Raw genomic sequence first — 25,704 nt, 5'->3', positions numbered from 1 at the left:
GAGATATCAACAATAAACTATGTAATGGTAGAGATCACTAGTAATCATTATAATCTCACTATCAACATACATTACAAATGGTCTAATAACTGAATAAATTATGTGCATGGGCATATGTATGGGCAGAGCATAGCATTCCTGAGAAGAATGAGGATATTCAAAGGCCTATAACACCAGTAAGATGAGCAAGAAAAATGACAGAAAAAAATGAAAGGGAAGTAGAAGGATGTTTGCATAATGAGGAAAGGTGCAAGTAGAGACTTGAGTGCAGTTAGGAACAGCCTAATATGAGTAGCCAGTGATGCCATCTTTATCCATCGTGAGGTTCCTACTTTGTGATGTTACTGAGGGCCATGTCTTAGTCTTTGGCCCTGCAGTATCAGAGGTATGTTACCATCAAAAACCCAGCAAACATTCCTAGTCAAGGCTGGTTCCTGGGGCCATGTTGATATATGAGGGCTGTGCAGAACTTTGCCCTACCTGTCACCAGGGTATCATGGAAGAACTGGCTTGAAGGTGTAAGAGTAAGAGAGCTGGCCCTTCTCCTTGCCGGCAACATTATTCAGGAAACCCCCTTCTCCCAACACACATACGGAGAACTACCTCTCACAGGAAGCACAATAGAGTCTTCCATGGTTCAGGGGCTGATGGTGTGAGAGACAGAGAGCTGTCCCAGCCCATTGCCTATTGCAGCATTGAGTAAGCTGGTCAGGGCCGTGCTGGAGATCTAGACCTGGTGGTGTGAGTGCAGGAGAGCAGAGAGTCTGACTACCTCATCTACCACCAAGGCCCAGATGCAGGGCTGTAAGTTGGTCAACCCCAACATTTATCTCATTGATTAACTACTAGAGTGCCTAAAGGGGTCACCCTAAATCTGCAGGCCCTCCATGACAGAGGGCAACAACAAGATATCTGAGGGGAGTTCCAATGAGGATACAATGTTAATACTGGAGCAGAAGCCAGTGGTCTCATTCCAAAACAACACTAAGGACTCAATTCAATTAACATTTCCAAGAAAAGAAATGGGCAAAACAAGGATGTAGTATGAGTCATACTATGAAATATTAGAGCTGTCACAACCGGCTTGTTTTTGCTATGTTGAGGCGGGAAGTTGCAAGGGCAGAGGTGGGCTGGGGAATACAAAGAGACAGGAATAAATGGGAATGGGGCTAATGATGTGAAATTCATGAAAAAATCAATAAAAAGATAAAAGTTCAAAACCATTAATATTTCTATGGACCTGTAAAATAATGAAAAATCAAATCCAGACGTAATAAACTTGTTTAGTCTAAATGAATGAAATAACCAGGGGAAAAATTAGTCAAACACAGAAAATGTTGCACATAGAATATTAGAAAATACTGACTAGTGAAACTGAGAAACATGAAAGTATTATAAAAGGTATGTAGATTAGAGTACTTTAAATTTTTAATATGTTAAAACCACCCAAATTTACTACAGATCTAACACAGTAACTGAAGAAATTCTAAAGCCATTTTTAACATAAGTAGAAGAACAGTTCTATAATTATGTAAAACTACAAAAGATCTTAAAATTCAACACAAATATAAGCAAGAGTAGCAGCACGGTGGTAATTGATTGCAAGATAAATTTCCAAGTTTCAAATGAAAGTAGTATGGCAGCAGTATGTAAACAGATACAAATCCCAAGGACAGTATACAAAAATGAGTGATAAACCCATGCCAGTAAACTGATCATCAATTGGATTGCTAAAAACATTGAAAATGCATTTAAAATACACTCTTCGTAATAAAGTGTGTTACAAACACTGAATATAATGAAGAACCATAGTTTATAACTCTTTAAAAAATCAACCTCAAACAAATATTCAATAGAATTTTTTTCATTTTTTTCTTTTCATTTTTATTGGATTATTTTTGTGCTTACATTTCAAATGTTATCCTCCTTCCCAGTTTCATGTCCAAAAACCCCCAATCCCATTCCGCCTCACACTTCTTCTATGAGGATGTATCTACACCCACCTATTCCCACCTCCATGCCCTGACATTCCCCCTATATTGGGGGACTGAATCATAGCAGGACCAATTCCAATCCTCCCATTAGTGCCCAACAAAGCCACCCTCTGCTACATATGCAGCTGGAGCCATGGATATGTCCATGTGTACTCTTTGGATGCTGGTTTAATCCCTGGGAGCTCTGGTTGGTTAGTATTGTTGTTCTTATGGGAATAAAAGCCCCTTCAGCTCCTCCAATGTTTCTATAACTCCTCCAATGGGATCCCCATTCTCAGTTCAATGGTTGGCTGCAAGCATCCACCTCTGTATTTGTCATGTTCTGGCAGACACTCTCAGGAGATAGCTATATCAGGCTCCTACCAGCATATACTTTTTGGCATTAGCAATATTGTTTGGGTTTGGTGGTTGTATACATATATGGTCTGGATCCCCAGGTGGGACAGTCTCAGGATGACCTTTCCTTCAGTCTTTGCTCCAAACTTTGTCTCTTTATTTCTACCTAAGAATATTTTTGTTCAAAAAAGAGTCTAGTTCTAAAAAGGACTAAAACATCCATACTTTCATCATCCTACTTCTTGAGCTTCATGTGGTCTGTAGATTGTATCTTGGGAAATCTGAACTTTTGGGTAATATCTACTTATCAATGAGTATACACAATGTGTGTTTTATAGAAATTGGGTTAATTCACTAGGGATGATATTTCTAGATTTATCCATTTGCCTATGAATTTCATTAGATGATAAGAGAACATTTGACAAAATTCAACACCCTTTCATGCTAAAAGACTTGGAAAAATCAGGAATTCAAGGCTCATACCTAAATATAGTAAAAGCAATACAGAACAATCTAGTAGCCAACATCAAACTAAATGGAGAGGAAGTTGAAGCAATCTCACTAAAATCAAGGACTAGACAAAGCTGCCCACTCTCTCCCTACCTACTGAAAATAGTATGAAGTCATAGCCAGAGCAATCAGACAACAAAAGGAGCTCAAAATGTTACAAATTGGAAAGGAAGAAGTCAAAATATCACTATTTGCAAATAATAGGAAAAAATAATTATGTTATCTTAAAAATTCCACCAGAGATCTCCTAAACCTTATAAACAACTTCATCAAATTGGCTGGATATAAAATTAACTCAAACAAATCACTAGCCTTCTCTACTGAAAGGATAAACAGGTTGAGAAAGAAATTACAGAAATGACACTATTCACAATAGTCACAATTAATATAAAATACCAGGGTGTGACTCTAACCCAGCAAGTGAAAGATCTGTAGGACAAGAACTTCAAATCCCTGAAGAAGTAAATTGAAGATGATTTCAGAAGTTGCAAAGATCTCCCATGCTCATGGATTGACACAATTAATATTGTAATAATGGCCATCTTGCCAAAAGCAATCAACAGATTCAATGCAATCACTATCAAAATTCTAACTCAATTCTTCATAGAGTTAGAAAGAGCAATTTGCAAATTCATTTGGAATAACAAAAAAACCCGGGATAGCAAAAACTATCCTCATAAATAAAAGAAATTCTAGGGGATCATCGTCCCTGGCCTCATGCTGTAATACAGAGCAACAGTGATAAAAATAATTTGATAGTGGTACATACAGATCTATAGACAGGTAGATCAGTGGAATTGAATTTACGACCCAGAAATGAATCAACATACCTATGGTCACTTGATCTTTAATGAATTAGCTACCACCATCCAGTGGAAAAAAAAAGATAGCATTTTCAACAAATGGTGCTAGTTCAACTGGCCGTCAGGATGTAGAAGAATGCAAATCAATCCATTCTTACTGCCCTGTACAGTGCTCCAGTCTAAATGGATCAAAGACGTCCACATAAAACCAGATGCACTTAAACTAGTACAAGAAAAAATAGGGAACAATTTCAAACACATGGGCACTAGGAAAATTTTCCTGAACTGAATACCAATGACTTATGTTCTAAGATGAAGAATTGAAAAATGGGACCTCATAAAATTGCACAGCTTCTGTAAAGCAAAGGACACTGTAATTAGGACAAAATGGCAACCAGCAGATTGAGAAAAGATCTCTCCCATTCCTACATTTGATAGAGGGCTAAGATCCAATATATACAAAGAACACCAGAAGTTCAACTCCAGACTATCAAATAACTATATTTAAAAATGGGGTTCAGAGCTAAACAAAGAATTCTCAACTGTGGAATATTGAATGGCTAAGAAGCACCTAAAGACATGTTCAGCATCCATAATAATCAGGGAAATGCAAATCAAAACATTCCACCTCACAGGAGTCAAAATGGCTAAGATAAAAATCTCCAGTGACAGCAGATTCTAGTGAGGATGTGGAGAAAAAGGAACACTCCCGCATTGTTGGTGGAATTGCAAGCTCGTACAACCACTCTGGAAATCAGTGTTGAATTTCCTAAGAAAATTGGATATTGCACTACCTGAGGACCCAGCTATGCAACTTTTAGACATCTACTCAAACGATGATCCAACATATGACAAGGACATATGTTCCACTATGTTTATAGCAGCCTTATTTATAATAGCCAGATGCTGGGAAGATCCCAGTTGTCCCTCAACAGAGGAACAGATACAGAAAATGTAGTACATGTAGACTACATGTACTACTCAGCTATTAAAAACGATGACTACGTAGAAGATTTCTCACAATAAAACTACTAGAAGAAAATATTTGGAAAGAAAATCTTAGTGTCTAATTGGCAAAAAAAATTTATCATGTGACTGCTTTCCCAAGTACACATGACATTGTCAAAAATTGACAGGTAGTATTTCACCAAATTAAAAACTTCTGTGTGACACTAAGAAACAATCACCAAATGTGAATACAATGAGAGATAACAAATTTTTGAATTTCAAAACATATGCACACTTTAATTAACTCAGGGACTAAACAGAGAAACCATTTAAGCAAGAGGGAAGACCTGAAAAAGTAGCACTTAAAGTAAGTAGATGACTACCTAAATATTTGAAAACCTACTCAACAGCCTTAATCATCATCCAAATTCAAGGCAAAGTCATAAGAGGATGTCACTTTTGATCTGTTAAGGTGGATGTTACTAATAAGTCTGTAGAAACTCACCCTTGAGTATCATTGTTGGTAATAGAAGTTTGTAGAAGATAACAATATGGGTGCTTCTCAACAATAAAGTCAGTGTTATGGAACTAAAAAGATGGTTTAGTTGCAAAGAATGAATTCTGCTCTTATAGAGGACCCAAGTTTATTTCTCATCAACTCAAACACTTAGTTGGATCTCTACTGTCTATTACTCTAGCTCAAGGGCTTCTGATGGCATTTTCTAGCTTCCACAGGCAACTTCACTCATGTATACAAATTACAGAAAGGCATACATGCACATAATTAAAAATATATATGAAAATGTAGATCCATTATTCAGTAGTACTCTTTTATTTTATATTTGTTGTTTTTATTGTTGATACTGCTGGTTTTGTTTTGTTTTTTAGTTTTCTTGGGTTGTTTGTTTGTTTGTTTGTTTGTTTGTTTGAGACAGGGTTTCACTTTGTAGCCTTGGCTTTCCTGGAACTCTATAGATCTGGATGATGTTTAAGACTCAAAGACTCATCTGCCACTGCCTCCTGAGTGCTAGGACGAAAAGCAAGTGTCAACAACACCAGGTAAATGTTCTTAATTTCTGGGAATAAATTCAAAGAGCTTGAAAGATATATTTACATAAGTAATGAAGAAGATAGAAGCAGGACAACATGAAGAAAGACGCTCAGTCTCTGGGACCAACTCAAAAAATTTACAGGGCCCGAAATGTAATAAAATTTGATAACATGAGAGCTAGTCTGGATGTGGATACTCCTGTCCTGACCAAGTATAAGGCAGGTTAGAGTTCCACACAAGATACGAAAACTAGGATAACTGTTCATATGAACTGATTACATAAACAAAATAAAGAATATGGAAGACTAAGACAATAAAACCCCAAACCTACCCACAATGAACCCATGTAGTTCAGCAATAGAGAACTTATAATTACCACGTTGAAGAACTAGCAACACAAACCAACCACCACTGTCCTATCACTACTAAAAGATGTTTCAGGGTATAAATAAATTTATACACAGCATACCATTTTACTTAAAACAGTGTTTCAACACTGAAAAAGCAAACATTTTAAATTTAGGTTGTACCTGTGGCCCTCCCCAAATGTACTAGTTTTATAAAAATTCTCTACAATGAATTGAGAATTGTTTCTTAATTACCTTGAGATACACCAAGATACAGAATTTAAAAGAACAATAATAAACTAGTGTTTAAAAAAGTGAACAATACAATGCTCTTGAATCAATGACTCTTTAGTGGTAACTTAGAAAATGGAAATATATGGCTGAAATATATGGCTGATGAAAAAGATCAAGATTTAGAAGCTACATTGAGTGAAAAGATGAAAGTATATCAGGGAATAAAAGCTAATGTGCAGATGGAATTGAAAGCTTAGAAGGCCTTATAAATAACAATAGAGTCAAGATCTAGCCTCAGCATAGAGAAGTGGTCTGAGAGAGGTAAAATGGGAGCAGCACTGATTCAATAATGACTCAGATTCAGTAACGAATATGAGCCATCAGTTCATGTGCTCTATTTGCACAAGCATTCTCATCACTCCTCCTTCTTTCTTTTTCTCAATCTTTTTCCTTCTTCCGTTTCACTATTTTGCCTCCTCCCTTTCTCTTCTTTTGTCTTGTCTCTTCTTGTTCTTTTGGTTTCTCATGGTGAAAGAGCCTGAACACAGTCTTTTATTTACTAATGTTACATCATCAAGGCTTTGATAATTGTTAGTATTAGTTTTAGAAACCCTTAAATTTACTTACATTTTATGAATCCTGGATCATTAGACCCAAACTAATGTTTTAGCTTCCTTAAAACAGAAAATAAACACAATGCAAAAGCACATTAATTAAAAGTCTTAATATACTCTGTTTTTCATATCTTGCAGTTTTCAGGCTGGAGGCAGTCTTTAGTAGCTTTTTTTGTGTAAGGAGAGAAAGGTATCCGACTGCTAAGATTAAAATAAATTCTTACACTGTTTTAAACTTTATGCAAGTAAAATAGCCAGATGTCTCCAATGCATTGTCATCTCCAATCCTTCAAACAGTTAGGAGAAGAAAGCAATGCCTTTTTAAATGCTTATACTAAATCTTTTATTTCTCTAATCTTTGTTTCCTATCAGCAATTTCAAAGACTCATCTATTCTCCTTCTAATACTATTTATTTAGGATCATATACACACCGTTCTCCTACAAGATAAACCCTTCTATCATTTCTTTGCTCTCTTAGGGTTTTACTACTCTGAACAAAAACCATGACCTAGGCAAATATTAAAAAGGACAACCTTTAATTGGAACATGCTTACAGGTTCAGAGCTTCAGTCCATTTTCATCTAAGCAGAAACATGGCAGCATCTAGGCAGGCATGGTACAGGAGGAGCTGATAATTATACATCTTTATCTGAAGGCCAATAGAAGATTGGCCTCTAGGCAGCCAGGACCAGAGTATTAAAGCCCACATCACAGTGACACACCTACTTCAACAAGGCCATACCTTCTAGTTGTACCACCCCATGATCCAAACATAAACAAGCCATCACATTCCACTCCCTGGCCCCATAGCCTTTTTCAAATATATGGGTCTATAGGGATCATTCCTAAACATAGAATAAGGCAAAATAGATTTTGTCAAACTTCATAAGTCCAAAGTTTATAGTAGTCTCAAAAATGTTAAAAGTCCAAAGTTCAAAGTCGCTTCTGACATTCACCCAATGTAATCCCCAAAGCAAGAGAGAAAACCAGATGGACAAACTCCAAACTCTGCATTTCAATTTCTAATGTCAAAGCAGTCTTCATATCTCCAGCTCCATTTTTGACTTTGTTAACTGCAACAAATTTCTGTCTCCTAGGCTTGTTCTACTCCTGTTAGCAACTTTCATCAGTAGATATCTCACAGCTCTGGCATTTTGAACATCTTGGGGCCTCTAAGTCAATTTCGACATTACAGCTTCTTGTTCCATTATCTGGGATCCACAAGTGATCTCCTGGGCTCCTCACTTCTCCAACTCTGCCCTCTATAGTACTCTAAGTTCAGGTTGATCCCCTCCACTGCTGCTGCTATTCTTGGTGATAATTCCATGGTAAGGGCATCTCAAATACACTGGTGTTTTTCACAGCAACTAGGCTTCACCAATAATCTCTCCTAGGCTCTCTTGATGGTTCCAACCCTCAAATCTTTTGCATGACTCCATCAGTCCTGGGCTGTCAACTACAAATGAAGATGAACCTTCCCCAATGGCCTTCTTTGGCTTCTCATGGTGTCAAGCTTCGGCTATTCTTCATAAATTCTTCATACCTTCAATTCCAGTACATACTGGGTGACTCTTACACATTAACAAGGGCAGCTGTAGCATGAGACACACCTTGATTATTATTAGAACACAGCTTCTTTGTGCTCTAAGAAAACTATTCCCAGAAGAATCCCCCCTCAGTGATGCTGGGCCATCTTAATCGGAACTTGTTGTGGTTTGCACTGACATTATCTGTATTTTGTTGCTATTTCCACTGCCCCAAACACAGCTGCCTAGTCACTTACTCAGAACTCAGGTGACTTCACCAGAACCAACTCCCCATTGAATTTGTAAAGTACAGGTGAGGGGCAGGTACAGGATAAAAGGAAGCCTGTCATTGGAGGAGAAGGAAGGATGGGTGGAAGAGAAGTTTGAAGGAGGAGGAGGAGACGAGGAGAGAGAGGAGAGACAGGACAGGAGAGAGGGGAGAAGCCATGGCAGGTGATGTTAAGATACTGCTCTGTGTATTTGCATGTTGTTATCAATGTTCTCAAGGGATGGATTATACTGGGCTTTGTATGTTTAAGTGGGCAATCATATCTTATCAATGGGGTCAAAGATTATTGTCTTGTGTGTTCTTTTATGTGAGGGTTTGAGTGTAGGAAAGCGTGCTGCTGGGATGTGTTTCCGCCAAGATATCTAGCACATACCTTTGGGCTCCGCGGTGCAGACCAAGCAGGGTAACAGGCAACCATACTTTTTTATTTTTGTATTTTTATAACAACAAGCACTCATTTTGCAGCTCCTGTTAACCATCATGAATTGTCCCAATAGTCCCTTCTATTTTTCATCCCAAAGTCAGAGACAGATGGCAGAAGCAACTGTGTTCTGCCACTTGCTGCAACTGGTGTTTGCCACTTGCTAGGGCTGATGTTCTACCACTTGCTGAGGCTGGAACATGCTTCCCCTGCCCCCTGCTTGTATTATTACCAGCTTTTGGTTTTCCTATTCCCTCTCTGCCTAAGCTTGGTTTTCTGGAACTTGCTGTGTAGATTCATCTTGAACTTGGAGATTTTCATGGTTCTGTGTCCTGTAATGCTGGGATTAAATGTGTGTACCATCATGCCTGGATTTAAGATTTTCTTCATCAAGAACCTGCTTTGTCCCAGACTGGTTTACACAAGCCCTACAGAGAATATTGGAAGCAATACTGGCATTTAAGAGAATAATATGATTGTCACTATATTCAAATGCTGATTTTGATATTTAATAAAAAACTTCCCTTTCAGCTTCTGTTTGATTTGTACATTTCAAATATGCCACATTGAGTACTTGATGTGTAGAGAAGCACACATTTGCTATGGTATTTTTGTGAGGTGAGAGGAAAACAGGTGTAGCTTTCACTTTTTATCTGAGACATCTTATTATTTCCATTGATTTACAATGAAGTAAAAAGTAACAAATCTTTTCAAACTATAGTTGAAAGGAATTGGTAGATGTAGCCTTCCCTTCAGGTGTTGTATAAAAAGATTGGCTACATTACACTACATTGTGGAACCTTCATTGTGAATTGATCTAGACATCAGTAAACAACAGTATTAGCTGGGAAGATAAGAAAAAATATTTTAAAGTACCAGAAGAATATTCCTTTTCAGAAAACAAAAAACAGGAAATGATCTGAAACTAAAAACAATTTTGAGTACACTCATGAGTCACCAACTAAAAATACAAAATAAACTTTTACATGGTTAACAAAAATTACTGCAATATTATAGGTCGTGTATGTATAGAATGAACATAAATTGATTGTTATAGACTTAGGTCTTTCTCTCTCTTATCATTATGTAGACAAATAGTCTAAAATGTGAAAAGTCACCTCCAGTCCAAACCTCTTCTTATCCCAAGTATTCAGACATGGTGATTATCCTACTCACTAAAGGAAGAGAAAGGGAATGGTTGGGAACAACATTCTCAGTGGGATTTCATAAAGCTCACAGTTACTGCTATCTCCACAGAAACTGTGAATTTCATTGCCTTGGCAACAGGGTTCAGGTCCACAAGTAGCATATGTGTTATTTTTAAGTTATGAAAAATAAAAGAAATGTATTCACTATTGCAAATGGACATAATGTTGACAGTTTAATTCTAAATATTATGTTTGGTGAGGTCTCTAATGTTTTTTCATGGAAATAGATATTTCTGGGTTTTAATTTTCCCTCCTTATATGAAAGTCCTAATACAACTGGCACAATAATAGGGCCATCTAATAATTTACACTAAAAGTTTTAAAGTAATTTTCTGAGTACCCTAAATATTTTATTTTGAAAAGAAATGTTATCATGGAAATGCCATTAGGTATGAGTGATTTCTTGTTAGATCAGTTGAACTCCTGACACTCTGGACAGCAGTGAGTATGAGTAGAAATCAAAAGATGTTCCTTGCATCTGCACCAGGAGAAAGGGTACTTATACTTTCAGAAACTATTTAAAGCAGAAAGCAACCAAGTTTCTCAGCCCTTCATTAAAAACACATAATAACAAGTACTACAGATCGAAATGCTGAAAGCTACCAATAGATTAAATAGAGCTAAAGTTTACAGTCCCTTAAAAAAGGACTAGTGAATTAGCACATGAACTGTAATCCTAGGAATAAGAAGGAAGAGGAAGGCAGATATCTGAACTTCCTTGCCAAACAGACTATGCTACTGCTGTGCAAGTTTCAAACCATCAAGACCACAGCTCACAAGACAAAGTACCGAGTAAATGAGGAAAAATTAATGGCTTTGGCCTCTGGCCTCTGTTCTCTGTATCTTATGAATACATACGTGCAGGTGCATGCCACACACACACACACACACACACCCACACACACACACACAGAGAGACACACACACATACACATAAAAGCATACAACATAAGTTTGAATTAAATGCAAGAAATGAAAGAATTAAAATGAAATGTCCATTGTGGGTTTTATAAGAATACAAATATAAAATGTAGGAATATCCTTAACATGTCTTTACCAATTAAGGAACATACTCTCACAAAGTCACAAAAATTACTATATTGGCACTGGCAATCAGCAAGCATAAGAAATTTTCCAAATGTATAGTGAGAATGAAAATAGGAAGTAAAATGTCATCAAAACATTGTTTTTGTATACCAGAAATAAAAATAAATGCATTGAGCATATTCATTACTTCAGCTGCTCTTTGTGTATGTAATATGTATGTCGCTTAAATTCATATGCACCCACTGACCAGCACTGAGATTTTATTCATCACTCAACAATTCTTTGTATTGGACAAACTAAAAGTTTTTTATCCATATGCCAGGTGATTATGGAAAGTAAGCTTTATTACTAATATTATTTGCTGAGAATCACAGGAGGCGATATAAATATTGTTTTAGAATATTTTTGCCATCTTTTAAATATTGCCTATAAAAACATTTTACTATATGCATTTAGCAACTGAAAAAACAACAAAAAATTTAAAGAGGTTGAACAACAGGACAGATGGGCTGAGGGAGATGCATGTGCCAGCAAAGTACTTAATACAAAATTATGAAGACCTGGTCTTAAATGACAGTTCCCAAGGACAAAGCTATGTTCAAGGATATATGCCTGCAGTAACCGGGAAGGTAAACAGAAACTACATGATAATTTGAATTTCTTTGGCAGTGACAAGTCTCTAGGTGAATCATTGAGCTCAAGGTCCATGACAGACTATGAATCAGAAATTAAAATGGAAGTTTAATCCTTGTACCCAGCATGTACAGTACCGTTTCAGGGTGCATCAGGACTCTGGCATGACCTTGATGTATCCAAGAAACCTAGCTTAGCAGAGAGCGACCCAGAGAAAACCGAGTTATGGGTGGAGGAATTGACTTGATGGTGTGACTTAGCTGTGGGTGGATGTGGCGCTCTTTGGTGGCGCACGTGACTGCAACACCTTACGTGGTGAACGTTCCTAAGACCCGCCAGACATTCTGCAAGAAATGTGGGAAGCACCAACCACACAAGGTGACGCAGTACAAGATGGGCAAGGATTCTTTGTATGCCCAGGGAAAGCGGCGTTATGACAGGAAACAGAGTGGCTACGGCGGGCAGACTAAGCCCATTTTCCGCAAAAAGGCTAAAAGTACAAAGAAGAATGTGCTGAGACTGGAGTGCGTTGAGCCCAACTGCAGATCTAAGAGGATGCTGGCTATTAAGAGATGCAAGCATTTTGAACTAGGAGGTGACAAGAAGAGAAAGTGCCAAGTGATCCAGTTCTAAGCTGATGTTGTTATGAAGACAATAAAATCTAAGCTGATTTTGTTAAGAAGACAATAAAATCTTGACCTTTCAAAAAAAAAGAAATTAAAATGGAAATGAATTGAAGAAGGCATATGACATCAACCTCTAGCTTCCACATGTGTGTGGACATATACACATGCACACACACACACACACATACATGCATACATGTGTGTGGGTATGTACACACACAAACACAGAAGCAAGTACACATGGAAGAGCTTGAACAACAAAGGGCAAGTGACCTTTTTCTTAAATCTGTATGACAAGAAGTATTCAGATGTCCAGATATTTCCAAGATTAGAGCTAAGATGATGGAATTGAAGCTGAATAGTGTGGGAATGAAGAAGCTTGAAGAACTCCAAGGGTTGTTTCCACAGTCACAACAGAAAATAATAATGCAGGCCATTTTACAGCCCTCTCTCTGGTCTATCCCTATATACTATTAGGTTGCTGAGACAAAAGGAGTACCAGAGGCCACATCTCTCACCTGCTCTACATACAGCCTCAAGAGGGGTATTCATTTCAGCATAGCCTACCCTTTTATTCTTTTCATAACTATACAATGAATATTAAATTACATTTTCAAGAACTGGAAAAAGTTCTGTGGATAAAAAAACTTGCTGCTCTTAAAAATGACTTGTTTGAACCCTAGCACCTGTACATCTTATAACTCTATCTGTAGGAGACTTGACATCATCTCCTAACCTTCATGGGCACACATACACACAAGTGCCCACACACATACACTGACAGAGAGAGAGAGAGAGAGAGAGAGAGAGAGAGAGAGAGAGAGAGGGGGGGGGGGGGTGGGGAGAAGTGGAAGGAGGGAGAGAGAGAGAGGCAGAGAACAAATCACTACCAGAACAACGTCTAATCAATCATACCTACTGAAGTCACAGGGAGATGACATAGTCTCCTTTTTATGGAGCTCAACTCTATATACAGGTTTATTGTATTTTTGCTTGTTCTGATGTGTTTGGATGTAAGTAATAAGATACCTTGAGATAATAACAAAGGAGAAACATGGTATTCATTTACATTCCAGCCAGAATTTACACATATGATCTGAAGACAATTTTATGTTATATTCTCAGTGCCACCAGCATTTTTGCTACATATTGTGGCATGTTCTAGTTGTCATATAATGTTTCAGATTTAAAAGTTTACAACATGCAGATCTCTTTACTATGGTAGTTAAGCTCATGAGGAAAAGACACACAACTTGAGAATGTCACAACAGTATTTGTCTTTCTGCCCAGACAAGTCCTCTTATGTTATAAGAAGGTCATTGAATCTCTTCAGGGAGTTCCTCAGATTAACTAAGTCCATGATATTCCCTTTACTCAGTGGTTCCATGTCACTTTAATGTCACCATGGTATGAAAATAATGGTGACTTTCTTTCTTAAAGAAATGGCACTTGAACTCCATCATATGCCAGGAGGAACCATTTAACAAACTAATTACTTCAATTTTAGCAGCAGCATCATATTTTATAAAATAACTGAGCTTAATCATTTTTCTGGATTGGGCTAACTGATATATGAAGATCCACTCTGCTTCCTGACATTAAAGTAATGTGACCAGCTACCTTATACTACCCCTGTCATGCCGTTACCTCCATGATATACTGCAGTCTCCAACTGCCAAAATGTAATCTTTCCATAGTGGACAATTTCAAATTAGGACTTGTCATAATGTAGTATATGCTTGGAGACTGGCCTCCAGTAATGTCAGTGGCACTTTCTCTTGAGTTTCTTAACTGAGGTAGGAAGGTCTGACTACTATGGATGGCACCGTGCCCTAGCTGAGATCCTTAATTAGTTATCCTAGAGGAGAAAGGTGCTGAGCAGTGAGATAATTTAACCCTGGTATACACAGAAGCTAGTAGCAAGACACCCCATATCAAACAAGGATGAAGGCAACTACATAAAATTTAATGTTGGAAGTAGTCCCCAGTGAACAGTTTTAAGAGATACACACTTTAAGATATGGTTAGATGATTCATAGATGGAAATGTCCTGATTGGTAGTGGGTTTATTAAAAGTGAGGTTAGAAGCTGGTGAGACCTCTCAGTAGCTTACTACACTTGTTGTTCTGGCCAAGGACCCAGATTTGTTTCCCAGCATTCACAAAGTTATCAATAGCTCAAATTCGCGGTGATCTAGCCCCCTCTTCTAGCATTCACCAGCAGTAAGCATGCTTATAACTCTGTAGAAGCAAAGATTAATGAAAATGAACTAAAAATAAACGAATATTTAAAATAACTAAATGACTGGGAATGATGATGTACACCTTTAATTCCAGCATGCAGAAGGCAGAGGCTGAATAATTTCTTTGATTTCAAAGCCAGTGTGGCCTACAGTACTGAGTTATCCTTTCTACTTGCTTCCTTCCTTTGCCTAATCAGATTTATGTTAAAGAGAGAGGAGTTTTTCATAAGTATCAGTAATGAAAACTGGATAACAAGTTGAAAAATGTCATTGATAGAGTTGCTGTTTGATGCATACTTCATCCAGAATCCACATAACACTGAGTGTACATGTTGAATTTCAGTGCTGTATCTAGCTCCACCTGTATCTTCTAAGACTATGCAACTTTTACTTTGAAATGTAGTCAGTTCTCTGTAGTTCAGTTATGAAGTGAAAAACAATGAATTACACACCTCTAGGAGGAGGCACATTAAGATGAGCCTGATGACAGGAAAAAGGGAGTGGAGCCAGAACCAAGTGACCTCTTGAAATGTACTTTATCCTTTCCCAGGCCATTGCAGAGGCAGAGGATGAACCAAGGACAGGTAAACATTGTCAGTGGTGCCACATTAATATTTGTGCCACTGTAAACCTCTTGCTTCTGAAACACAAACTGCAACAGAGAAAATGGTTCAATTGGGAAAATATTTGCCACTCAAAGAATGAAATATAAACACACATTTGCTTTCTTTCAGCCAACCATTTTTTCTTTCCTCTTGCCATTTCCCATGCATAAAAAAATACAATGTTTCCTTCCTTTCAATAATATATGTTAACTCTGTGATTTTAGTGTTTGGTCTGTAGACATTGTGGACCACATATCATGTAATTGATATGTCTCTGCTCTAAGAGCAAGGATCAGTATTAAGGTAGCTTGAAATGCTAGAAAATACACTCAGAAAACAAGACATTGATGTAATAAAGGACATATTTGAAGAATAGCCCAGGAGAAAATCTATGGGGTCACTTATTTAATGAGAAGACAGCAGCTGTATGTACAAAATGGACTTATGAACCTTCATGGGTAACAATATTTAAAAATACCTAGAACTAAATTGCTAATTAATTGGAAGTTACCTGTGGAAACACAGGAGATGTGAACAGTACATTGGATGAACTAGCTTAATCTCTTCCAGAGTATACTTTTTAGAACATATCTTGTAAATACCATTCCTCTTTAAGCTTAGGATTTCTGTCAGCCTACACAGCTTTCCCTTCTCCATCTGATGGTCTTCAGATTCTGTTCTGGCCACTGCACTGTACAAAATTGTGGTTACATCACACATTGTTATTGTTTATTTCCATGTTTTCTTGTTCACTCTGGTTAGACTGAGATGAGTATGACAGTTTGTGAGAACTTTTAATCTCTTTCTCTCTGTTTCTATCTCTTTGGTTCCCTCTCTCTCTCTCTCTCTCTCTCTCTCTCTCTCTCTCTCTCTCTCTCTCTCTCTCTCTCTCTTTTCCTCTCCAGTGTATGCCAGAAGATAATCCAAGTGGTATTTATATTCAACTTGTTTGAGTCCAGGTCTCTTAGTTGTTCACTGCTGTGTACTTAGGACTCGATAGCCCATGAGTATCCAGAGTCTCCTAACAATATCTACCATCTCTACATAGGACACTAGGATTATAGACAGTCACTATTACATCCATATTTTACATGTAATCTGGATATCCAAACTCAGTTACTCATATTTCTTCAGTTAGATTTTCATAATCCATCTCCCAGGGACAATGCTTTGTTTTTAACAGTAAATTTCTCTACACAGAATGTCTTATAAGAAATTTTTTGATTAACTGTTAGTCATTATGTAAAACAAGAGCTCATTTTATATGTCCTTTCCTACTTCCAAGAATAGGTTAGAGATTTCATAGACTATGATAACAAATCTTCAAAATGTCCTTCTCCTTTAAGAATCTAAATTCTGGGCTTGTACACAGCTGTGGTCTGTATCTGAACCAAGCATATGATGTAACAATTGTCAAAACTATTTGAATACTTTACTGCAAGTGTTTTACTTGCCACAACTTCATTTATTTCTGTGTATTCATTTGGTGAAAATCTATATTAAGTGTTTTTTCATGATGTACTGATCATAAATGTATGAGTGAGAATCAAAAACTAATGTCAAGGAACTTATAGAGCCTTGATAAAGGAGTGGGGCTTACTAAAATGTGTTAATTTGTGGGAAGTGATGAAAACTATGATAAAGTTCAATGACCATAGAATGAGAACTAGGATTAAACTTTGGAACAGGTGGCATATTAAGCTAAGAAGAGTATGAACATCGATTCTGTGATAGTTTGAATGTTAAATGAGCCAACAATTTCATGTATTTGAGCACTTTTTTGCAAGTGGTGCTGTCTAGCCTGTAGAGTGTAGATTCTTGCTAGAGAAACTATATGATGGCAAGCCAGCATTGCAAGGTTGTAGCCATATCTTACTTTCTCCAATCTTTTGATGTGTCCTGTGTGTGGATCTTTTTTTTCCTGTTTCTTCTGCTATGCCTTACCTGTGATTGCAGACTCTATTCCTTTAGTATTGTAAGCTAAATAAATCCTTTCTTTCTTTTTCTCCTGGTCATTATATCACAGCAAAAAAAGTAATTAAGATAAATAATAGTAGTAATAATAATATTAGTAATTAATAATAGTAGAACACTAGAACAAGTGTAGCATTAAAGAAGTATAGTGCCTGATCAATGTAATAAGTAGGACTTAGATCTAACTTTTATTCTATAATTATTAGTCACTGGCTTGCACATTTAAGATGCTGGTCATTCTATGAGGCCACATGTTACAACATGAAATAATTAGGCAATAAATGATTATTTGAGAAAGACATTTAAGCTGGCTGTGCTCTGGTTTGTAAGCTCTCAGTTAATATATTACACAGTACCTGGCTTTTAATTGGTCTGTGTCACATACATTATATTGAACTGAATCCCATGTTGTTGCACTTCCTGCCAGCTCAAAAATGGTATACAAGTTAGGTATTTTCCTTTGTTTATAAAATTACTCTAAAGTCTTCTCTATATTATTCCCAATATGTTGTTCATGACTACCCTGTCCCTTATTCTTACAGGAAGCTGCTGCTCTTTATGGAGTTCTTTCCCAGGTTTAGAGGGAAACCTTTCTTTACCATTAATGTCATGTCATGCTGTTTGTGATATTATGTTTCTGATATTATTAAATATTCTATATAATGCTCTCCTGAATTCTGTATTATAGCTACTATGATCTCTTGGCCATTTTTCTTAAAAAAGTCTATTCCCAATTCTGTGTCAGTACCAGTTTCATACAAAATAGCCATCTAGTTTACTTGTTCTAACAGTATAATAACTAAAAGGAAAACTGTTTTCTTCATATAGTATATCAAAAAATTTGAAAAAGAAATAAGAATGGTATGGCTCTAGTTTTAAGAAAAATTAAATATATTTCATTATATAGAAAGTAACTGGAATCATGAATGAAAGAAAATAGGGTTATGATCTTTCAGTGTGAAATTGAAGCATTATTTGTCAGACATATCTGGTTGGGAAATTAATTCTCTTGAAGATGATTTAATTGTCTGTGGGATTAATTATTTCATTAGGGTTTCAACTTGTTTAATGTTACCTTTACCATTGATGAGAACATGTCAACATATAGATTTTATTTAGTTGACATAAGTTATGGCATATTGTCTGAGACCATACTTTTTTTTTTCTTTTGTGATAATGATTGTTAAACTTTGTAGACTACTGTTAGAGATCATTAATTTTGCTCTTCAAGTGTGTTTTGGACCAATATTACTAGCCTACTAGTTTCTTCATTAATGAATTCTAAATTTGAAATTTAGGTTTATACTATCATATATAGAATTTAAAAATATGTGTTGCTATGAACTTTGTCTGTATTAATATGAACTTTTCTTCCTTATGTAGTATCTTCATCCTATTGACATCTTAGAACATATCATATCTTGGTCAAGGAATGGATACAAATGAGTGAAAAATTACAGTAGAACCAAATCTATGTGAATGATAGTGGAGCTATTGACAGTCCTTAGGAAGTGGCCTTTACAGGTTATAGAAGCTTGATGGAAAGTGAGAGGCCATGATTCAATATCCATGAGATTTTCATCCACAATGGGTAGGATTCATGTGATTAAACTGTTTATGAGTAACCATACTCCTTATCCCATAACTAACCATTCACTTGAGTTCTGTAAATAAGCCCAAGAAATTAAATGGAATCATTATTTTGGTTTGGTTTTGGTGATCTGCATTGCGTAAAATACCAGGTTTTTAAGGCCTCACAAGGAGAAGTTTACATATTTTTTCTGAAAAGTATAAATTTGAGAAAGGCAAAATCTTGCCTAAATATTTGTTCTTTAAACAAGTCAGGTCTTTGTTGAAATGAGGTCTTTATTTGCTTTGCTTGTTTGGTTTAAGCACACAATCACAATGTCAATGCTCTTGGATATGAACTCCCTCCTTCCCTAGGAAGTCAGCTGTGTGTTTCAAATTGATTATAACTGCACAAGAATGTGAATTCTTATTGCAATGGAATTTGGCCTCCAAATCTTGATACTCTTAGAAAAATGTAAAGCAGAAAAAGTATTGAGTAGAAATGAAATCAGGTATACCCACTTTACAGCAGTACCCAGAAGAAACCAGGATGCCCGCTGTTGAATGATTAGCTGCTGCTGTGATTCACTGTGCACAAAGTTTAAATCATAGCTCATTTTTCTGCCTTTCTGCCTCATCCAGTGATGTGACTATGCTCCTACAGCTATCTCTGCACTGTACGTTGATAGAAAGGCTTGCAAATCCTTTTGTGATCCTACCTTGTCAGGGTCATTATATGCTCCCACATAGAGTCTTCCTCCATGACTCTAGAGGAGTAGGCTAGGCCAGAATGCCCTGGTATAAAATTTGACCTTAATTTAGGTAAAAATTTGTAAGACAAAGATGGACATTTTGGTCTCAGGATCTAAAGAAAACTAGGGGATCTAGAGGACTCTATATTTTTCTTTAGGGCCCATCATGGCAGCATATGTCTGCAATTCCTCTGATAATTCCCCACGCTCTTATCATGCAGCATTATAGCCATGAACCTGTAACAAATCCTATGATGGTGTCTCATGTCAGTGGCTCACCATGTCTAGCTTTGTTCATGCACACATACCTCTCTTAATAACCCTTGTCTGAAGCATAATTTCCTGACAACTCTATTCTATGAGCCTATATGAGGTTACTCCACAGAGCAGACTTCTGAACTTATGATGAAAGTGCCCATTTCCAAGCTTCTTTGTAGTCAGTCAGACAACATCACAGAGAAACTCTATACGAATAGTCACTGATCCAAGGCATTAGTCAACTCTTAAACAAACAACCCAACAATAATTGGTTGAGAACCACACAATAGTTAATAGTTACTGCCAAAAGTGATTGCATGGAAATATATAGCTACCAGATATGAAGTATCAAATTTATGCTTAAGAGTGTGTTATACATACTCTGTAGCAAAATTGTGCTATGGAATACTGGGAAATAGTCCTATAAAGGATATGTAAATGAACAGATATTAGTAAGAAGTATTGATAATTACCTCCCCCTTGGTCTGTTATTTTTCCATTTCTTTCTAAACTAGAAGGATTACACTTTGACTAGTCTTTTATGTATTCTGTGAGCTTGTCTCTCATAGGAGAGAGTTCATCTGATACATCCAGGGGAAGTCATTGCTCTACTTAACAAGAGAAAGTTTATATGCATTTCGTCTGGTATACTTGAGTCTCAAAGCTAAGAACAGCCCTCACAGGCAGCCCTCTACCACAGTCATGATTCTTGTGGTAGTAGTGATGACTTCTTCCTTTTACCATATTTTATACTTCATGTGCTGGCATTTTTCTTCCCCACCAGTATATATGTAGCCTATTCTTGCTTGAATCCTTTTCAATTTAAGAGATGTAAAGTCTACTTTATCCAGTCACAAATGGAAAGGGAAGTTGTGGTTAATCTTTCTATGCACTAGCTGTTGAAAAAAGGAATTTATAAACTTAGTTGTAAACATTCTGATGGTGTAGAAAACAAAGCAGAGAATTTAATTAACTACTTAATAATTTTATTAATTTGTTTCTTTCAGTGAATGTATTTTCTATTGTTATCACTGAAAGCATGTTTATTTGAAAATATTTCTTGAAGATATTTCTAGTACATTAGGTTGTTTATCCTTACATATGGATTAATATATCTTTAAAAACTCAGTCATGATAGCATAGAAAAGCAATTTATAATACACTTGTGTGATGAAAAGTATTATCATTACTTTTGTATTATAAACAATACTCAGGATATTCAATTTAGGAATGAAGAAGTATTACTTTGGCTCACAGTATTTACAATGTCAGTCCATCTGTAGCTGCTTCTGTTACATTGGGCCTGTGGTCAGAAAAGTGCTGGAGAAAAAGCCCTTACCCCATGACCAAAGAATTAAGGTAATTTCAAGGAGATGGGACTCCTAAATCTTTTTTTTTATTTATTTAATACTTAATAATAATTCTTTGGTTTCTGGGCAAACATCCCCCACCCCCTTCCCCTTCCTTTTGGGTATTTCCCTCTCAACCCTCCCCCCATTACTGTCCTCCCCCCAACAGTCTAGTTCACTGGGGGTTCAGTCTTAGCAGGAACCTGGGCTTCCCCTTCCACTGGTGCTCTTACTAGGATATTCATTGCTACCTATGGGGACAGAGTCCAGGGTCAGTCCATGTATAGTCTTTAGGTAGTGGCTTAGTCCCTGGAAGCTCTGGTTGCTTGACATTGTTGTACTTTTGGGGTCTCGAGCACCTTCAAGCTCTTCCAGTTCTTTCTCTGATTCCTTCAACGGGGGACCTATTCTCAGTTCAGTGGTTTGCTGCTGGCATTCGCCTCTGTATTTGCTGTATTCTGGCTGTGTCTCTCAGGAGCGATCTACATCCGGCTCCTGTCGGTCTGCATTTCTTTGCTTCATCCATCTTATCTAATAGGGTGGCTGTATATGTATGGGCCACCTGTGGGGCAGACTCTGAATGGGTGTTCCTTCAGTCTCTGTTTTAATCTTTGCCTCTCCCTTCCCTGCCGAGGGTATTCTTTTTCCTCATTTAAAGAAGGAGTGAAGCATTCACATTTTGATCATCCGTCTTGAGTTTCCTTTGTTCTAGGGATCTAGGGTAATTCAAGCATTTGGGCTAATAGCCACTTATCAATGAGTGCATACCATGTATGTCTTTCTGTGAGTGGGTTAGCTCACTCAGGATGATATTTTCCAGTTCCAACCATTTGCCTACGAATTTCATAAACTCGTTGTTTTTGATAGCTGAGTAATATTCCATTGTGTAGATGTACCACATTTTCTGTATCCATTCTTCTGTTGAAGGGCATCTGGGTTCTTTCCAGTTTCTGGCTATTATAAATAAGGCTGCGATGAACATAGTGGAGCACGTGTCTCTTTTATATGTTGAGGCATCTTTTGGGTATATGCCCAAGAGAGGTATGGCTGGATCCTCAGGCAGTTCAATGTCCAATTTTCTGAGGAACCTCCAGACTGATTTCCAGAATGGTTTTACCAGTCTGCAATCCCACCAACAATGGAGGAGTGTTCCTCTTTCTCTACATCCTCGCCAGCATCTGCTGTCACCTGAGTTTTTGATCTTAGCCAATCGCACTGTTGTGAGGTGAAATCTCAGGGTTGTTTTGATTTGCATTTCCCTTATGACTAAAGATGTTGAACATTTCTTTAGGTGTTTCTCAGCCATTCGGCATTCCTCAGCTGTGAATTGTTTGTTTAGCTCTGAACCCCATTTTTTAATAGGGTTATTTGTTTCCCTGCGGTCTAACTTCTTGAGTTCTTTGTATATTTTGGATATAAGGCCTCTATCTGTTATAGGATTGGTAAAGATCTTTTCCCAATCTGTTGGTTGCCATTTTGTCCTAACCACAGTGTCCTTTGCCTTACAGAAGCTTTGCAGTTTTATGAGATCCCATTTGTCGATTCTTGATCTTAGAGCATAAGCCATTGGTGTTTTGTTCAGGAAATTTTTTCCAGTGCCCATGTGTTCCAGATGCTTCCCTAGTTTTTCTTCTATTAGTTTGAGTGTGTCTGGTTTGATGTGGAGGTCCTTGATCCACTTGGACTTAAGCTTTGTACAGGGTGATAAGCATGGATCGATCTGCATTCTTCTACATGTTGCCCTCCAGTTGAACCAGCACCATTTGCTGAAAATGCTATCTTTTTTCCATTGGATGGTTTTGGCTCCTTTGTCAAAAATCAAGTGACCATAGGTGTGTGGGTTCATTTCTGGGTCTTCAATTCTATTCCATTGGTCTATTTGTCTGTCTCTGTACCAATACCATGCAGTTTTTATCACTATTGCTCTGTAATACTGCTTGAGTTCAGGGATAGTGATTCCCCCTGAAGTCCTCTTATTGTTGAGGATAGCTTTAGCTATCCTGGGTTTTTTGTTATTCCAGATGAATTTGCAAATTGTTCTGTCTAACTCTTTGAAGAATTGGATTGGTATTTTGATGGGGATTGCATTGAATCTGTAGATCGCTTTTGGTAAAATGGCCATTTTTACTATATTGATCCTGCCAATCCATGAGCATGGGAGATCTTTCTATCTTCAGAGGTCTTCTTCAATTTCTTTCTTCAGTGTCTTGAAGTTCTGATTGTACAGATCTTTTACTTGCTTGGTTAAAGTCACACCGAGGTACTTTATATTATTTGGGTCTATTATGAAGGGTGTCGTTTCCCTAATTTCTTTCTCGGCTTGTTTCTCTTTTGTGTAGAGGAAGACTTCCAAATCTTATTTAAGGACATGGCTTACTTATCTGACACTCTACCAACAACCCTGCTTCTTAAACATTTTCTTACTCAAATATCCCACACATTGGCGAAATCATGTAAGTCATTGAACTTTGAGAGACTATACTGACCACACACAGATAATAGAAAGGTTTTGTTGTTCTTGTTGTTGTTTTTGCTGTTGTTTTGTTTTTATTTTCAGAATCACAATGTAAATACTGCTCATTTTATAGAAATTAAGAATTACCATACTGAGTTAGCTAAGTTCCATGGGTTGACCTTCTGTTCCAGGCCCTGTTTCACAGTACAGGATCCTGCTGTTTTTCTTTCTTTTTTTTTTTTCCAGTGACTGGGGACCGAACCCAGGACCTTGCGCTTCCTAGGCAAGTGCTCTACCACTGAGCCAAATCCCCAACCCCAACAGTACAGGATCCTATCTGTTGTCTATCAGCAAATCTTGATCACAGTTGTTTTCATTGGAATGTCAAATCTCTAATGGTACAGTACTCAGAGTAAGGATGTTGTTGATTTCCTTCATAAATCCTTGTATTGACTGTGCTCTGCATTTGTATAAATAATTAGATAATAAAATAGACTGCAGTAGATATGCTGTGCTTTTCTGAGATATTTCTTTTTAACCTAAACTTTTAAGTTTAAGTCATTATGCAGCAATAGTTAATGAACACAGTATCCAGATCAATTAGCTAAGCATTGCTTCATTGTATTTTTCACACTGGCCCTCCTAAAGCCTCCGGTTTCCCCTCCACTAACCCTCATTCCAACCCTCCTACTCCCTGCTTCTATAAGAGTGCTCCCCACCCACCCACTCACTCCTGCATCACCTCCCTACCATTCCCTTGCCCTGGGGCATCCAGCCATCACAGGACCAATGGCTTCCCCTCCAATTGATGCCAGATAAGGACATCCTCTGCTACATATGCTGCTAGATCCTTGAGTCCCTCCATATGTACTCTTTAGTTAGTGGTCTTTGCAACTCTGGTGGAGGTAGGGTCTAATTGGTTGATATTTTTGCTCTTCCTCTGGGGGTACAAAGCACTGCAGCTCCTTCAGCTCTTTCAGTCCTACTCATAACTCCTCTATTGGTGTTCTCATGCTCAGTTCAATGGTTAGCCGCAATCATCTGCATCTGCATTGGTCAGGCTCTAGCAGAGCATCCGAGGAGACAGCTATATTGGGCTCCTGACAGCAAGTACCTCTTGATATCAGCAAAAGTATCTGAGTTTGGTGTCTGCATAATGTATGTTGACTGTATATGGGATCAATCCCTAGGTGGGGCAGTCTCTGTATGGTCTCTCTTTCAGTCTCCGCTCTATTCTTTGTCCCTGGATTTCCTTTAAACAGGAGCAATTCTGAGTTAAAATTTTGAGGTGGATGGGTGGCCCTATCCCTGAACCAGGAAGTGTCTAATCTCTGGATATGTTCTCTAGAGGTTCTTTCTCCCCTTTGCCGCATATTTCAGATAATGTCATCCCACTGGATCCTGGGAGCCACTTGCTTTCCTGGAATCTGGGAATTTCTGTTGGCTATCTCAGATTCCCATCCCCCACTGCTACACAATTCTGTTAATTTCCTGACCCTCTGTATTTCTCACATGTCATCTTTTACCTTTTCCCCTTCCCCCTCCTTTCTCTCTCCACAATCCCTATCTTCCTCTACCTCCAATGATCATTTTGTTCCCACCTCTAAGTAGGACTATTTCCTCTACACGTTTAATATCCCTTCTTCTTGAATGAGCTTCAAATGATCTGTGAGTTGTAACTTGGGTATTCTGAGATAGTTTTTTGCTTTTTTTCCTACTTATCAGTGAGTGCATACCATGTGTATTCCGTTGTTACTGGGCTACCCCACTCAGGATGATGTTTTCTAGTTCCATTCATTTGCTGCTGAATTTCATTAAGCCATTGTTTTTAATAGCTGAATAGTAGCCATAGTGTAAATGTACCACATTTTCAAAATCTATTACTCTCATGAAAGACATCAGAGTTCTTTCC

The 25,704-nt window shown here is 37.5% G+C and overlaps 2 protein-coding genes across 3 annotated transcripts in view; one reads left to right on the top strand and one right to left on the bottom strand.

The window, feature by feature from the left end:
- Cntnap5c (contactin associated protein-like 5C) overlaps positions 1–25,704 on the bottom strand; it is a gene marked incomplete at its 5' end in the record, with an annotated part of 856,281 nt that overhangs the window by 233,852 nt on the left and 596,725 nt on the right.
- Positions 12,075–12,607, top strand: LOC100910714 (60S ribosomal protein L36a-like). The gene has a single exon (XM_087582023.1). The coding sequence runs from the start codon at positions 12,233–12,235 to the stop codon at positions 12,593–12,595; it is 363 nt and encodes a 120-aa protein (XP_087438149.1). The 5' UTR covers positions 12,075–12,232; the 3' UTR covers positions 12,596–12,607.

The sequence above is a fragment of the Rattus norvegicus genome, chromosome 13 (genome assembly GCF_021556685.1).
Source record: "Rattus norvegicus strain SHRSP/BbbUtx chromosome 13, alternate assembly SHRSP_T2T, whole genome shotgun sequence".
Lineage (NCBI taxonomy): Eukaryota > Metazoa > Chordata > Mammalia > Rodentia > Muridae > Rattus > Rattus norvegicus.
The sequence above is the reverse complement of the archived record's forward strand: the minus strand, read 5'-3'. Positions and strand labels throughout refer to the sequence as shown.

What these genes read in the sequence shown, in the direction of transcription:
- LOC100910714 (XM_087582023.1), top strand. Translation starts at nt 12,233, where the DNA reads ATGTGGCGCTCTTTGGTGGCGCACGTGACTGCAACACCTTACGTGGTG.